The following is a 17,495-nucleotide window of genomic DNA, read 5'->3' as shown; positions in this document are numbered from 1 at the left end:
CAACACAGAAAAGAGCTTCACGTAGCTCCCTCCAGAACCAAACGGTCGGAATAAAAGCATGGGTGCGCACGACCGAATACCACCGATCCAGCAAACTCCAGGCAATAGAAGCACTGTTACATTCACCAGCGGTGCCTTCCGGAACTCAACACTCTGGCCAGATCATGAAGGGCAGACCTCCGGCAGGTCTTCATCTTCGCCCAAGAGAGACCCTAGGACCGCCGTCTTTATTCAGGTCAGGCCCCCACGCCGACGACCATCCTAGACTGGCCATGGTTGCCGCAGGAGACACCAAGCTGATCGCGTAGTCCGAAGACACCGCACACGTCTGAGCACCGCTGCAGCCGAACGCCAGCTCTCCACCACAAAGCCAGGACACAGTGTGGGATCCCGAGATCTGCCACAACTGGCCACAGACCGGCCGACCAACGCCAACAAGAGAGAGGGCCGCCGCCACCAAGCCCGAGGCCGCTGCCCCGGCGACCACGTGATGCGGGCAAGCTGCACGCCGGCAGGAGCCACCCGCACGCAGCAGACGGAGCAGGCACGCGCCGACAAGAGCGATGCGATCCGTGGCCCGCCAGGCCCAAACGAGCCTAGGTCGTGCCCAACCGCGCCGCCGCCTGCGGCCGTCGCCTGCAGCCGAGCAGAGCACCGACCGCCGCCGCCCCGCACCACCTCCGCCATGCCGCCACGCAGCTAGGAACGCCAGATCGGGCGCCGCCGATGAGCGCCAGGCCCGCGACCGGGGGAGCCCCGCCGCCGCCGCGCCGCACAGACTTTGCCCGGCGACGGCGAGGAGCGGGGATGGGAGGCGGGTGAAAGCCCGGGCGCGCCGGCGGAGGTCGCCCCGATGCGGCTTGGCGCAGCCGCACGGGAGCGGAGACTTCCGTGATGTCCTAACCTCCGTCAGACCCCCTGATTTGCGTATCTAAAAAACAATCCTGTGCAACATCAGTTGCCGACATATGCATACGGGGATTAGCAGCACGTAACTTAGAAACTGGAAAGAGCACACATTTCTCAAATGGAAGGAGCACAAGAGTTCAATCGTTGTCTTGCAGACATTCAGTAACTCTTGCGATCAATGCAAAAAAAGTCGTGATACACGCGGCTCGTGAGCCCAATGTGTAAAACTCTTACTAGTAGCTTTCGGTAAAGAAAGTAAATAGACCGTCTGTCATATACACACTTCACGGGTAGCACACTCAGGAGTGTATTGTTTGCTCACACACATTACTCTCGACTAAGCTAACATTCAGCACTATGATGCAGCAGGCATTCCACTCGCAATATTTTCTCCCCCTCCATCCTCTAAATCTACCTCTTCCTGCGCTTAGAAGGTTTCGCCGACGATATCTTTAGTTCTTCAGGCATCTTGGCCTCGACAAGTTGCTCCTGAGGAACAAAACCAAAGGCAAAAGACACAGATTAGAGATGCCTTGTTTGAAGAAGGCGGTGCCAAGAAGGAACCAGGTACAAAAACGACATCTGCGTGGAGGAATTATACTATAGAGAAGACATGCAGACGAGAAGCATTCAGAAAAATAGAAACTGAACAGGGGAGAATTGAAGGTGCTGGCACAAACAAAATAAATGGAGTGTACAAACGTTTATTGATAAATGCCTAATGTTGGAACAAAGAATCCATTCACAAAAAATTTACCTAATCCAAATAACACAGCCCCCATCACATTAGGCAGTTATGTGAGTTAAAAGGTTTAAGACCAGCCTGTGCTGCTATTGTCCCAGGAAAAGAATTACACCTGTTTCATAGTTCAATGACTGAAACTAAAAATTTGCAATAGTTGTGTAGCATTACAGATTTCACGCACAAACACGGTCATCGATGTACATTCAGTTGCAGACTTACAGACCTAATGTAAATTGAACATTGAACAATGCTACAGGCATGGGAGTACTGTTATGGTTGCAAGTGGAGGAAAAGTTAATAGAACTTGAAATTCTTAGATACATACCTCCTCCCACTTTTTCTGGAGTTGCAGTAGCTCTTTACAGCTTGCTACACACTCAGCATGGTAAGCAGCAGCTAGCTCCTTGATCAACGCCTTCCTTTTGATAATGCCAATCACTTGGAAACAATGATAAATCATGTGTCAGAATGCTGTAAGGATCTCATGGATTATGCCATATACTCACAAATAGCAACATCCGGAAAATGAAAGGGATCCGCTAGTTTTTCCAAATAATGTCTAATAGAACAGAAAGAGTATCCAGTTCAAGAAAATCCTAAAGATGCCGTACTAAACGGAACCTAAACGGAACCATACAGTACTATAATGAAGCCCAGTAAAATTATTGAACAATCTTCTGAACTTAGTGTTAGTACCAAACAGTGGCTAGAGAATTCGATGAGGGCATCACAATCCAAGCAAGCAGGGTAGGCAATGTGTGGAAATACAGCAAGCATGGCAATTTATTTATACAGACTTAAGACAGCATACCAGCAGGCATGCGTCCTATCAGTGCTATGGAACATTTTAGGAACCTCATGTGGTACATGAACCCTGCAAACAAACATGTACTTCCTAGATTCCACTGAAATCATGCGCAACACATTTAGCTTACAGTAATTACTAATCATACATTCATACTTGAAAAAAACGTTGTTCAAACTAAGTGATTCTCAAACTGCACCAACAGGTATCAATCATCATCCTACGCATACGCCTCCAAATAAGTAAGACGACGATTGCAAAGCGTGAACTGATCTATACATGCCATAAGGCAACCAAGCCGACAAGAACTCCCCCCAGCAAAGGCTTGTGAAAATTACTATCCCGATTCGGGCTTATTTATGTATTTTCTGCGATTCAAACAAATCGTGTGCATTGACCAATGTATCGCCATTCAAGAATCGTGTCCACCCGTGGACAATTCACAGAAACTAGGTGCAGCGACGAAGGAACGAACGAGGCAGTTTGAGAGGAGAGGACCCTTACTCCGGCTGGGGTCGAACTGCTGCGGCTCCTCCTCGGGCTTGTCCCCGTTGGACGCCGGCTCCCTGGTTCCACTCTCCGCGGCGGCGGTGGCCATCTCGAGCACCTGCTGCTAAGATAAGAGACCGGTGTTAGATCCAGCCAGGAACGCGGGCGCAAATACGGAACGGGAGAAAGGGCAAACGCGAACTGGCCGGAGTGCAACTCGTCAGAAGTCCACGAGGTCGGAGGATTGGGTGTTTACTCGCTTTCTGATTCGGAGATCGCCGGCCGGCGGCGAGGAAGGGTTCACCGGAGTCGGTGGTGACCGGGAGACGCTGAAGTGGAGGAGGACCCGAGGAGCGAGCCTTATGGGCCGATTCGATACGGCTCGGCCTCGCCCGGCCCTGCTATACTTGGTTGAGGCTGAAGCACGGCCCAGTTCTGTTTCTTTATCGTCTTCTTCCTGAACTTCACAGCAAGGTCAAATATTTTGCAATTCTGAAAACAAAAAAGGTCAAATATTTTGCAACTTTGGGCATTCCTCGCAATGTTGTTTCTTGTATCCATGAATGTAAAAATCGGTATTTTCATTGCCAACTGTTTTTGCCTATTCTTGGAGGAACGTTTGATTTCACCATTATTATTCAGACATGCACTGGTGGGCACAAAAAGAGGAAAGATGTTCGCCGGGGAGAACAATAGAGATGGAGGGAGCCAGAAAATCGGATCTTTGTTTACGCGTGAAAAGTAGCCTCAACGCCCTCTTAGTCGATCACCAATTCACCACCATGTAGAACAAATTCCATTCCATACCCAAGTTAAGCTAGATCTTGCATGTATCATTCTACACAACTGAATCTTAGGGTTAGTTGTTGATAAGTTCTTCCCGCTGAGAATGATGTGAGGCTTGACCACAATGGTGCTGGCCATGGTGTCGGTGCAGGAGTGGGCTGGCGCTATCTTAGCTGGCAGGGGCAACATCAGATCTGAAGCGAAAGAACTGAAGATAACCATGCCGTTGTGTTCTATGAACTACTATTTATGTGTATAACTTATATTTATGGTGAATTCCTACTTGATATTAAGTGGGTAACATTACAATAGATTGCTCTTTGCTAGTAGCTAGGGCCAAGCTATGTTAATTTCCTTTGCATGTTTGTTCTTACGACTCTTGTTAGTATACATTAGTGTGTGGTAATATCGTCACTTGGGAGAAGTCATTGCCACAACACTAAAGTGTATGCAATCAACCAGTCAAAAATTTTGTCCTCTACTCAAAATCTAACTTTGTTGGTAGGCAAGCGAAGTGCACAAATGAGCCAACTTTTTTGATAAAAACCCTACATGCACAACATGAATTTGAACTTGGGCGGTAAATCATGACTCCGAGGAGAAGATGTCCACATATGCACGGAAATACTGCGAGAAACCAAACACGCCCTTTGTATCTACCTATCTCTGTAGGGATGCATAAATTCTATTTTCTCAGGTGCGTTTATGTTTGTATTTCATATCAAACGGTTAATTTCATGGGAACATCTAGAGATTGAATCAGCTTAGGGAAAGATAGCACATGATCGGTCCGTCTCACCGTCCGGACGCAGTAGCATGGTCAATGTGGCCTAAATCAGGCCCGGCCGCCCACCAGGCCTCGATCACGCCCCATTAGCCGTGACACCACACTGCTACGGTTAGGTCGTCGTCGCCATCCACCTGCAGCACCGTGCCAGACCAAACCTTGCCACCATCGAACCGCCACGTGCTAGCCAGACACCATGAGCGGCGTCGCCGCAACCTCACTCCTCGCAAAACGGCCTTGGCCAAGACCGCGCACCGCCGCCAAGAAGCACCCCCGCCACGACGCCCGGGGACAAAGCCGCGCCGTTGCCGACACCGTCGCGCCGCCGGTCAAGCCGGACACTTTGTCGACATCGAAGAACTCGCCACCAAACTCGAGCAAGAGCCTCCCCTCGGCCCTCCCGGACAAAAGATGAACCGCACAGCCGTACTGCCGAGGACCGCTGAATCTGGGCCCACCTGGCCTAGGTCTGGCACCAGCAGCGGTGCAGCCTGGGAGGAGCCCCGCCGGCACTGGCCACCTCCACGGCCCTCCTAGCCCTGGACGCGTCCCGCCTGGCCCATATCGGGGCCCGCCTAGCCCTAACCCGGTCTGCGCCGCCTGGTGCGGTTATGTTTGTATTTCATAGCAAATAGTTAATTTCATCGGAACATCTAGAGATTGAATCAGCTTAGGGAAAAATAGCACATGATACCACTCCGAAAAATTCATCATGTTAAAAATTTGTACATACTGATACCATGATAGCACTCCACAAAATTCATCATCTTTTCCACGATACTGGAGCAGAATAAACAAGACAAGAAGATAAACAAGAAGAACGGGAATGAGGAGACTATTTTAAAACAAATGAAGGCCTTGCCTCTCTCCGTTTGCTTTAGTCTTCCGCTCCCGAGCCTACCCTCCGCTCAAGCAGCTCACTTAAAGATACATGCCTCTCTTCCTCCTTTCGACCTCCCATAAGTCGGCCCCGCTGCAGGTCCCCTACGGGACGCTCAGAAGCTCGCTTTGCTCTCTTCCACCGCTATCCAGCCATTACGCTTGCTGACTTTATTTAAGCAAGCTAGATGTCTGGACTGCAGGCATACTTGCTCTTCCTCTTCAGTCGAGCAAATGTGCCTTGGCCTGCTAGCTGTAGGAGGCATAGCTGCATGTATCTTTGCGTTCACTGTTTCACTCACCCAGCTTACTGACTTGCTTCTCACTCCGTTCGTTGATCAACCCCCAAACCCCCACTCATGGGGGCTTTAAGAGATTATAACCTCCTAACTAGAAGTAGAAGGGCTTGATCAACCCCCTGCCCCCAATCATGGGGGTTCCGGTGGCACTCCGTGGGCCGGGCACTGCGGCACTTCGTGGTCATTAAGATTGGAAAAGCATGACAAATGAACCGAAGGGAACATCAGTCTATTCATTTCCATAAAGAATGAAAGGATCGAGTCACTCTTTTGAGTTGACTCTTGTTGGATCGAGTCACCCTGAAGGGTTCCTCTTGCTGCTTTATCGACTTCACCCTGAAGGGATCGTCTTGTCTCGCCTTCACCCTAAAGGGATTCGGCTCAGACATGCTACTCCGGCATGATGTCGAGATGTACACGCATATTTTTTGTTCGGAATTTTTTGACATCTCCAACTACGTTTAAAAGACATTTTTAAAACCGGGAGCATATACCGGGAGCATATGCTCCCGGGTGCGAAAATACACCAACCATACGGGATAAAAAAATTGTGTAACATGATCCACAATCCCACATATTCTTAGGTTAATTCTTGGCCAAATCTTGAATTTCAGATGCCAGAATCAGAAAATGAGGGATTAGCGTATCACAAGTCACGGTGAAATGTCTAGTTGGCTTATTCTTTTTTTCCTTGCGAAAAATCTTGCGGCTCCAACATGAGTTAGGCCGATGCATCACGGATCCATTGCATTCACTGTGGAGCCGGCGATGGATGATCGGGGATGCGGAACCGGGCGAGCCCGACCTTGGCGCCAGTGGCCTTGATGTCGGCCTGCACCTGCTCCCGGAACTCCCGGTAGCTGAACGCCCTGTACCTCTCCTCCTTGCCGGTGCTGCTGGGGACGATGACGGCGTCCTCCTGCGGGAACGCGAAGTAGCAGAGCGACATGCGCTCCGTCCCCGGCGGCGGCGCCACCACCCTGTGCTCCACGCTCCGGTACGCGCCGCCGCTCATCGCCTGCATCATGTCGCCCAGGTTGACCACCAGCGCCCCCTCCACCGGCCGCACCGCGCACCACCTCGAGATCGGTCCGTCTCGCCGCAGCACCTGCAGGCCGCCGACGAGGTCCATGTTGAGGATGGAGAGCACGGAGCTGTCCGTGTGCGGCTCCATCCCCAGGTGCTGCCGCCCGGCGGCGGGGTCGCAGGCCGGGTAGCGGTACGCGCGGAAGGTGCCGCCGCGCTCCTCCAGGTACGACGCCCTCTGCTCCGCGTCGAGAGCGAGAGCGAGGTCGGCGGCCAGGGCGTCGAACAGCTTCCGGGCGATGCGCGCCATGTGCGGCACGTACTCCGCCGTCACCGCCTGCCTGAAGGCCGAGTAGGCGCCGCCGTCGTCGTCGGGAGGAGAATCGGCAGAAGCGTTGTCGGGGGCGAGGTGGAGGCCCTCGACCCAGTTGAGGTCCTTGACGCGGAGCGAGAGCGCCGGCGTGCCCCAGAAGTAGCCGGGCAGCTTGGCCTTGTCCGCCGGGTCCGTGTCGAGGAGGTCGCGCGTGAGGCGGAAGAGGCGGGCGGTGAGGTCGGCGGGGACGCCGTGGTTGACCAGCCGGAACACGCCGTGGTCCCGGCACGCCGCCGCCAGCTGCTCCGTGAAACGACTGGACGACTCATGGTCGAGGTCCAGCGTAGGCAGCTCCAGCTCCTCCATCTTGACTCGTGCGCTGCTGCCTGCTGCTCCATGGATCGGCCGAGACGGTTAAGTGGCAAGTCCAGTTGATTTGGTAGATCTGAAAGGGGCAGAGCAGAGCGGGGCAGGGGAAGAATATTCATGGCCAGAGCGGAACAGGGGAGGGGCCGACCAAAAAGTGTCTTTGACACATGGGCACCAGTGCTCCCTTCAATTTCAGATTTTTGAAAATTTTAAAACTTAACACTTATGTGTCTCCAAAAATTATGGTGTTAAATATATAGATAGATACATACAGTATGTGGGTATGCAAAAAAGTCTCATTAAAAAATACGTTGTATTTTGGGAAATATAAAAAAGACAAATTTGTGACAGTAAATGGTAGTATAATAGTATTAAAATTGTATGTCTTTTTGTCAGAAATTTGTTAATTTTGTATTTCTCAAAATTTAAATTATTTTTTACCGGGACTTTTTTGCGTAGACTTCTCCTGTACATATCTATCTACATATTTAATGCTATAATTTTTGAAGAAATAGAAATGTGAGATTTTGAAAAATTTAAAAATCTGAAAGTGGAGGGAGCACTGGTGGCCATGTGCACCAAATCCCTATCCGGGGCTGACCTATTAATTACCCGCAAATCTGTAAATAGACACACCCCATGTTTACCCCGTTTACCACATGCCCACATCTGAAGTTAATTCTCGATTAGAAGAATTTCATGTGTAATTCATGTACAATCAGATAATTTGGACTTCAGCTGCAATTTCCTACTACCGCCGTTTCAATGAATATAAGACACACAAGTTTTTCAAGATTTATCTTTAACCAAAACTAATTCATGTAAATAAGAAATAATAAATAATAAATATTTGATATAGAATTTCTCGCAAAAAAAATTGATGTAGAATTGTTATCATTTGAAAATGTTTTCAATACGAATCTAACAATATCAAGTGTTACGAATCTATCAATATCAAGTGTGTACTATACGAGCGAAATATTGCCGCCGTCGCATCCCGACGACGAGCTCAAGCTACCGGACGTCAACTTGGACAACTTCTCCGATGACTCCGAGTTCAATGAGTGGATCGAGGTGTTCATTGCGGACAAGAATGCGGAGGTCTTGAATGAGCAGGCAGAGTGTGGTGCCAAGGAGCAGTTCAAGGTGATCCAGAGCAGGTGGCAATCCTGGCCTCTTTAACGCGCAGCGTGACCAGAGGATCTGGGAGAAAGTCCGCTAGGAGACCAACGTCATCATCTTTGAGCGCGTCGTCAAGATCTCACGGGAGCGAACACTCATGAAAAGAAGTTGGTCGCCTCCTCATGGCGGTAGAACGATAGAGCCTGCTTGAGCTCAATGCTTAGCGTCATGCCAAGGCAGCATGTCCGCAAGGATTCGAGGCTTGTCTAGAACAAGGAATCACCTAAATACATCTAAGTTTTTTAAATTTATTTATTCAAAAATAATTATGAAGATCGTTGGTGTAGGCAACACTTAGTCAAATAGAGAAAGCAGGTGCCGGTGCCCCCGATATAAAACTATCGGTGCACCTGCCACCATCTATTTAGTGGTTGCCGGTGAAGATGCTCTTACAGTTTCAACTGAACCTACATTTTGGAAGAAAATTTTGTTGAAACTTGAATCATGGAGGAAGGGAGAGGGATCTTCAACTTGATTACGGCCTAAGGGCATCTCCAATGGAGCGACGCAAACGGACACTTCATTTACGACCGCGCGATCAAAAATGTCTGCACCCAGGTCAGCGGCCCGACGCATAGTGACCGGGCTGTCCGTGGAGACGCAAGCGCGGCCTAAATATGCGCCTTGGGAGGTCGGAGGTAGCTGGAATGTGCGGCGAGGGAGCGCACGAGGCGCTTTATATGGTGTTGAAGGAGAGCAGGCACATTAACGCCGAGGCGATGTGGAAGGCGAGCAGGTGAGCATCCTTTGACCACCGCTGAAGGCGAGCAAGCGGCACTAAAAACAAGCAGGCGCATTAACGCCGATGCGACACGGAAGGCGAGTAGCCTTTGACGGACACGAAAGGCGATGAGGAAGACGACTCCGTCGACGCGAACGGGGCGGGTCCACAGCATGCATGTGTTCCCCTGTCTTCTTCACGCGTCGTTCCCGCCAACATGCGTTCTACTGAGTTCGGCTTGGGGTCGCCGGATGGATAGTTAAGCCACGCCAGCTGAAATATAAATTTGGGATCCGCGGATTGAAATGACTTTTAGGCGTCGGGACTCCTCAGGGCATCTCCAACGCGGTGACCCATCCCGCGCTCGCGCGTCCGGATAGGTCAAAATGGACAAAACCACGGCCTAGCGCGCGGACGCATCCCTAAAACGGATGGACGTGGCGACGGGGACGACCCAAAGCCGACCCAAATCTGGGCCACGTTTGCGTGGCCGTGAACACGGAGGGTTGCCTTCTCGCGTCCTCCCCTTGCCCTCCCCTGGCCCGCCTATCTGCCTCCCAAAACACACCCACTTCACTCCACTTCCAAAACCTAGAGATGGCCGACGAAGCTCCTGCCGCCGTGATGACCCACAAGTATAGGGGATCGCAACAGTCTTCGAGGGTAGTATAATCCAAATTTATTGATTCGACACAAGGGGAGGTAAAGAATACTGATAAGCCTTAACAACTGAGTTGTCAATTCAGCTGCACCTGGAAAAGCACTAGCAACCGGGGTGATGTGAAAGTAGCAGTAATATGAGAGCAATAGTAACAGTAACACAGCAGCAAGTAATAGCAATATGAGAGCAATGGCACCGGAAAATAGTTGATACTACTTCCAATGACATGTAGAACAAGTATATAATGATGAGAGATGGACCGGGGTTCCCGACGATTTACACTAGTGGTAACTCTACAATAAGTGACACGTGTTGGGTGAACAAATTACAGCTTGGGCAATTGATAGGAATCAAAGCATTAAGATAGAACATCAGGCTTATTAATTATGTAGGCATGTTTTCCGTATATAGTCGTACGTGCTCGCAATGAGAAACTTGCACAACATCTTTTGTCCTACCAGCCGGTGGCAGCCGGGCCTCAAGGGAAACTACTGGATATTAAGGTACTCCTTTTAATAGAGTACCGGAGCAAAGCATTAACACTCTGTGAAAACATGTGATCCTCACATCACTGCCATCCCCTCCGGTTGTCCCGATTTCTGTCACTTCGGGGCCTTTGGTTCCGGATAGTGACATGTGCATACAACTTGTAGATACAATCTAAGCAACAATATAGAGCTCAAATCTAAGATCATGCCACTCGGGCCCTAGTGACAAGCATTAAGAATAACAAGATTGCAGCAACAATAACTTCACAAACTTTATAGATAGACTAATCATAATGTATCATCCATCGGATCCCAACAAACACAACACCGATTACATCGGATGAATCTCAATCATGTAAGGCAGCTCATGAGACCATTGTATTGAAGTACATGGGGGAGAGTATACCGACATAGCTATCTGCTAGAACCCGTAGTCCATGGGGGAACTACTCACGGAGCATGGCGGAGGCGGTGGCGTTGATGGAGATGGCTTCCGGGGGCACTTCCCCGTCCCGGCAGGGTGCCGGGACAGAGACTTCTGTCCCCGGAATTGGAGTTTCGCGATGGCGGCGGCGCCACAGTAACTTTTCTAGAGTTTCGTCAATTCGTACGGCGTTTTTAGGTCGAAAGGGATTTTATAGGCGAAGAGGCGGCGCAGGGGGGTGCCTGGGAGCTCCACACCATAGGGTGGCGCGGGCCCAGGCCAGGCCGCGCCGCCTTATGGTCTGGTGGCCCTCTGGCCCCTCTCCGACTCCCCTTCGGTGTTCTGGATGCTTCCGGAAAAAATAGGAGGTTTGGCGTTGATTTCGTCCAATTCCGAGAATATTGCCCGAACAGCCTTTTCGGAACCAAAAACAGCAGAAAACAGAACCGGCACCGTGGCATCTCGTTAATAGGTTAGTTCCGGAAAATGCATGAAATCATCATAAAGTGCAAGCAAAACATGTAAGTATTGTCATAAAACAAGCATGGAACGACAGAAATTATGGATACGTCGGGGACGTATCGCATCCCCAAGCTTAGTTCTCGCTCGTCCCGAGCGGTAAACGATAAAAAGAATAATTTCTGTAGTGACATGCTACTTACATAACCTTGATCATACTGTTACAAAGCATATGGAATGAATGAAGTGACTCAAGGCAATAATCTATAGTTGATAACAAATAGATTACATATAGCAAAACTTTTCATGAATAGTACTTTCAAGACAAGCATCAAAAGTCTTGCACAAGTGTTAACTCATAAAGCAATAAATTCAAAGTAAAGGCATCGAAGCAACACAAAGGAAGATATAAGTTTCAGCGATTGCTTTCAACTTTCAACATGCATATCTCATGGATAATTGTCAACACAAAGTAATATGATGAATGCAAATATGCAAGTATGTAAGAATCAATGCACGATTAACACAAGTGTTTGCTTCTAAGATGGAAGGAAGTAGGTATACTGACTCAAGATAAAGTAAAAGAATGGCCCTTCGCAGAGGGAAGCATTGATTGCTATATTTGTGCTAGAGCTTTGGTTTTGAAAACATATAGAGAGCATAAAAGTAAAGTTTTGAGAGGTGTTTGTTGTTGTCAACGAATGGTAGTGGGCACTCTAACCCCCTCGCCGGACAAACCTTCAAAGAGCGGCTCCCATGAATTATTTTATTTTTGGGTGGCACTCCTTCCAACCTTTCTTTCACAAACCATGGCTAACCGAATCCTCTGGTGCCTGCCAACAATCTCATACCATGAAGGAGTGCCTTTTTATTTTAATTTTATTATGATGACACTCCTCCCAACCTTTGCTTACACAAGCCATGGCTAACCGAATCCTTCGGGTGCCGTCCAACAATCACATACCATGGAAGAGTGTCTATTTTGGTTAATTAATTTGGGACTGGGAATCCCATTGCCAGCTCTTTTTGCAAAATTATTGGATAAGCGGATGAAGCCACTAGTCCATTGGTGAAAGTTGCCCAACAAGATTGAAAGATAAACACCACATACTTCCTCATGAGCTATAAAACATTAACACAAATTGAGAAGCATTTTGAATTGTTTAAAGGTAGCACTCAAGCAATTTACTTTGGAATGGCAGGAAATACCACATAGTAGGTAGGTATGGTGGACACAAATGGCATAGTGGTTGGCTCAAGGATTTTGGATGCATGAGAAGTATTCCCTCTCGATACAAGGGCTTAGGCTAGCAAGGTTGTTTGAAGTAAACACAAGTATGAACCGGTACAGCAAAACTTACATAAGAACATATTGCAAGCATTATAATACTCTACACTGTCTTCCTTGTTGCTCAAACACTTTACCTGAAAATATCTAGACCTTAAGAGAGATCAATTATGCAAACCAATTTTAACAAGCTTTACGGTAGTTCTCCACTAATAGGTTTAAACCACATGCAAAAACTTAATCATGATCTACTTGAGAGCTCAAAACAATTGCCAAGTGTCAAATTATCCAAGACATATGAGGCATTTTCTTTTCCCAACCAAATAATAATAAGTGCTATAGCTTCCAACTTTTATCATTGAACATTAAAAGTAAAACGAAGAACAAGTGTTCATATGAAAAAGCGGAGCGTGTCTCTCTCCCAAACAAGGATTGCTAGGATCCGAATTTATTCAAACACAAACAAAAATAAAACATACAGACGCTCCAAGTAAAGCACATATGATGTGACCGAATAAAAATATAGTTTCAGGGGAGGAAACCTGATAAGTTGATGAAGAAGGGGATGCCTTGGGCATCCCCAAGCTTAGACGCTTGAGTCTTCTTGAAATATGCAGGGATGAACCACAGGGGCATCCCCAAGCTTTGACTTTTCACTCTTCTTGATCATATATCATCCTCCTCTCTTGACCCTTGAAAACTTCCTCCACAACAAACTTCTCATAAACTTCATTAGAGGGGTTAGTACTCAAAAAATTTGAATCCACCTTGGTCCTGTAGTGGCACATTGCAAGAACTCAATAAAACATTATCTACAGCTCTCTATGTCTAGAAAAGCTCGCTTAAAGTCCACAAGAGACAATGCAAAAAAAAACAGAGACAGAATCTGCCAAAACAGAACAGACAGTAAAGACGAATTTTAATAAAATACTTCCGTTGCTCAAATCAGAAAACTCAAAACTAATGAAAGTTGCGTACATATCTGAGGAACACGCACTTAAATTGGCATATTTTTCTGATTTTCCTACAGAGAAAACAGCCCAGATTCGTGACAGATAGAAATCTGTTTCTGCGCAGAAATCCAAATCTAGTATCAACCTTCGATTAGAGGCTTCACTTGGCACAACAAAACACAAAACTAAGATAAGGAGAGGTTGCTACAGTAGTAAACAACTTCCAAGACACAAATATAAAATAAAGTACTGTAGCAAAATAACACATGGGTTATCTCCCAAGAAGTTGCTTTCTTTATAGCCATTAAGATGGGCTCAGCAGCTTTAATGATGCACTCGCAAGAAATAGTATTTGAAGCAAAAGAGAGCATCAAGAGGCAAATCCAAAACACATTTAAGTCTAACATGCTTCCTATGCAAAGGAATCTTGTACACAAATAAATTCATGAAGAACAAAGTGGCAAGCATAGGAAGATAAAACAAGAGTAACTTCAAAATTTTAAGCATATAGAGAGGTGTTTTGTTACCATGCAAATTTCTACAACCATATTTTCCTCTCTCATAATAATCTTCAGTAGCTTCATGAATAAACTCAACAATATAACTATCACATGCAGCATACTTTTCATGATCCACAAACACATAATTTTTATCAAGTTCAAGAATAGTGGAATAAAGACTTTCAAACTTACTTTTATTAATAATATAACAAGGTAGTTGATCAATCTCAAGAGATATGGGACTCATAGAATAAGTCAAGAACTCTCCAATCCCATTTTCATTAGTAGTACAATTAATATTATCAAGTAACATAGGACCATCATCTAGAGCTTTATCATAAACATTTGCTAAGCAAAATTCTTTAGTACCATGCATTTCGATGTCAGGCACAAACAAAGCATTATCATAAGATTTATCAAAGTAGCATGGATTATCATAAATAACAGTAGCATAATTATTCTCACAAGTATTACTCATAGGCAATATTTCAAGAGAATCCACAGGAACATAACATTCAACCTCTTCTGGTAAGCATGGAGGACAATCAAATAGTGTAAGAGATAAAGAGTTACTCTCATTAGAAGGTTGGCATGGGTAGCTAATCCATTCTTCCTCCTTTTGTTCGTCGCTCTCCTCTTCTTTTTCATCCAATGAGCTTTCAGGTTCATCAATTTCCTCCTCTTTTTCATCCAATGAGCTTTCAGGTTCATCAATTTCTTCTTCCACCGGTTCCTGCAAATTGTGAGTGCATTCTTGTGCATTAATGTGTCTCTCTTTATAATCAAGGATATAAGGATTCCTACCGTAGCATTCTATGCAAGAATTAAGGATAGTAGAGACATAATCTTTAAGGTCCTTACAAATAGCACAAGTTTCATAATTCTCAACCATGAAGGATTCTATCTCGGAGGCTCCCATAAATAAGACAAATTGTTCTACCTCTTCGAACCCATAATTGTAAGGGTACATTGCCCCTATGTGTGGTTTTGGTAATTAATGACAACCCCTATGGACTAATGTTTTCATTGAGTTTATATGAAGGAATATTCCATAGGTACTACTTGTACTCCATGTGTTGGATTCAAGTATGGATGCCATGAAGATAAAGATATATCTTGTGTATTGGCATCATGATCATCGGTTTGAAGATAAATATGTGATATGATCAACAAGAAGAAATGAAGATGGAGTTCTTATGTGGAACTCAATATTAGCCATGCTCTATCTTAAGTGAGTATGAGAAGATACAAGGTTGAGTCGTGCAAGTTCAAGATGAGCATCTCAAGTGGATCACATGCTTGAAGCTTGCCGTCCATTTGGTGATAATGGACATGTGAAGATGTGCATCAATGGGGCTTTCCCATCATAGTGTATGGGGGAGCATTTGTGAGTCTTCACGAAGCAACATTGGTCAAGTGAGGCATTCCGGCTTGAGTGAAGCTTGAAGAGTTATCGTCAAGATCAAGCGGGATGCGCAAGGCAAAGGTATGACCTTGATAGGTTTTCCTTTTACCGGTCTCAAGGTGGTTGATGGGAGACCGGATTATAGGATAGATAGCCGCACTATTAAGAGGGGCTTTCGGTTGGGTAACTTGATCACATCGTCTTAGGGAGCTCAATCCTTTGCATACTTTGCATATCCCTATTGCTTCTTGGTGTTTCTCTCGTGTGAGGTTCTTGAGCTTGTTGCTAGCTTTACAACAAGCCCAAGTTCATCGAAAACGGAATCCGCATGCATCTTCTATTGCGTTTTCGAGTTTGGACGTCTTCACCGTTTCTTGACGGTGGGAGACTCCCTCTCTAAAATCATCTAAAATGTTTTTGTTGGGGTTCTATTCGTCGTTATCTTTCCAACAAAATTGGTTTCATGTCAATCGGGGTCCGGACACAAAAGTTATCACAGTTTTTGTATAACATGTTTTCCTGCTCTCCCGGTCAAGGTCCGGTCTGCCGCCCGGTTTGGACCGGCGGGTCCGGTCCCTGGCCCGGTCCGACCGGGCTCCCGACCTGGCGCCCCCGGCGCCAACCGAGCTCTGCGCTGACTGCAACCGGAGGGAGTACTGCGCGTCACTTCGAGGGTCCGGTCATGATCCGGTCTTTCGTCCGGTTTGGACCGGCGGGTCCGGTCCCTGGTCCGGTCGGACCGGCCCCTGCGCTGGGCTGTCCGGTCTGTGGTCCGGTTGACCGGGTTTCTCGGGAGAAAGCTGATGTGTCAAGTGAGCAACGGCCATATTTCTAGTGACACTATAAATAGCCCTTCTTCCACCTTGAGCAAGTTAGTTCTTCCCATTCTCTCTCCTCCATTGTTGCATTTGAAGAACTTGCTCTCCCTTTGATTCCTCCAACCATTCTTGCTCATTCTTGAGGGATCTAAGAGAGGAGATCTAGATCTACACTTCCACCAATCCATTTCTTCTCTAAGTGAGGGAATCTCTTGGGATCTAGATCTTGGAGTCTTTTGTTGACTTTCCTCATTGTTCTTCCTCTCCAATCTCATCCTAGCATTTGTTGTTTGGGTGGGATTTGAGAGTGAAGGATTTGAACACCTCTAGTGTTCTTGCTTTGCATCATTGCATAGTGTTGAGCTCTCCACCACGATTTGTTCGAGTGAGAGACCGTGAGCTTGTTACTCTTGGAGGGTGACCTCCTAGTTGGCTTGGTGATTGGTGCTCCGGTGATCTCTTCAAGAAGATTGTGAAGAGGCCCGGGCTTCTCCTTCGTGGAGCTTGTGAAGTGGTTGTGGAGCTTGCCATCTCCGGAGCGGAGGAAAAGCTAACCATAAGGAAAGGGCCATTATCCTTCGTGGGTGTAGTTCGGAGAATAGGGTGAGCCTTCGTGGCGCGGGGAATCCTTCGTGGGACCTCCACTCCTCCAAACGTGACGTACCTTGTTGCAAAGCAAGGGAACACGGGAATACATCCTCGTTTCCGCGTGCCTCGGTTATTTCTATACCCGAGCTCTCTTTCCTTGTGATAGCCATCGTGCTTGAAGTACATATATCTTGCTATCACTTGTGCTATATATATCCTGTGCCTATCTTGCTTAGCTCTAGTTGCTATTGTTACACTTAGTTGAGCTTAGCATATTTAGGGTTTGTGCTTGTAAACTAAACGATAGTTTAATTCCGCATTCTTACAAGACAAATCCGCAAGAGTTTGTAATTGCCTATTCACCCCCCCCTCTAGGCGACATCTCGATCTTTCAATAATGAATATAGCAATTCCGATTATAGCTTTTAATAAAATATTCCTCACTAAAGCCACATTGAAATTTAAGATGTTTAGTATCCTGTTGAGAGCAACAGTTTATATCATGGCGTCTAAGCAAGATTCTAGCAATTGTATTCAATTTTTCTATCATAGCACTCATTATTTTACCAGTTCTTGATTCTCTATAACAATTATAACATTC

At 46.8% G+C, this 17,495-nt stretch overlaps 2 protein-coding genes across 2 annotated transcripts; both read right to left on the bottom strand.

Moving 5' to 3' along the window:
* Positions 1 to 1,028: 1,028 nt before the first annotated feature.
* On the bottom strand, positions 1,029 to 3,317 carry LOC124647561. Its single transcript, XM_047187483.1, has 3 exons — positions 2,964 to 3,317; positions 1,980 to 2,092; positions 1,029 to 1,398 (listed from the first exon to the last, which is right to left on the bottom strand). The coding sequence occupies exons 1-3, from the start codon at positions 3,055 to 3,057 to the stop codon at positions 1,321 to 1,323; spliced, it is 285 nt and encodes a 94-aa protein (XP_047043439.1). The 5' UTR covers positions 3,058 to 3,317; the 3' UTR covers positions 1,029 to 1,320.
* A 3,133-nt stretch (positions 3,318 to 6,450) lies between these two features.
* On the bottom strand, positions 6,451 to 7,404 carry LOC124647234 (gibberellin 2-beta-dioxygenase 8-like). Its single transcript, XM_047187201.1, has one exon. The coding sequence runs from the start codon at positions 7,402 to 7,404 to the stop codon at positions 6,451 to 6,453; it is 954 nt and encodes a 317-aa protein (XP_047043157.1).
* Positions 7,405 to 17,495: the final 10,091 nt, after the last annotated feature.

This window comes from Lolium rigidum, chromosome 4 (assembly GCF_022539505.1).
Source record: "Lolium rigidum isolate FL_2022 chromosome 4, APGP_CSIRO_Lrig_0.1, whole genome shotgun sequence".
NCBI lineage: Eukaryota > Viridiplantae > Streptophyta > Magnoliopsida > Poales > Poaceae > Lolium > Lolium rigidum.
The sequence above is the reverse complement of the archived record's forward strand: the minus strand, read 5'-3'. Positions and strand labels throughout refer to the sequence as shown.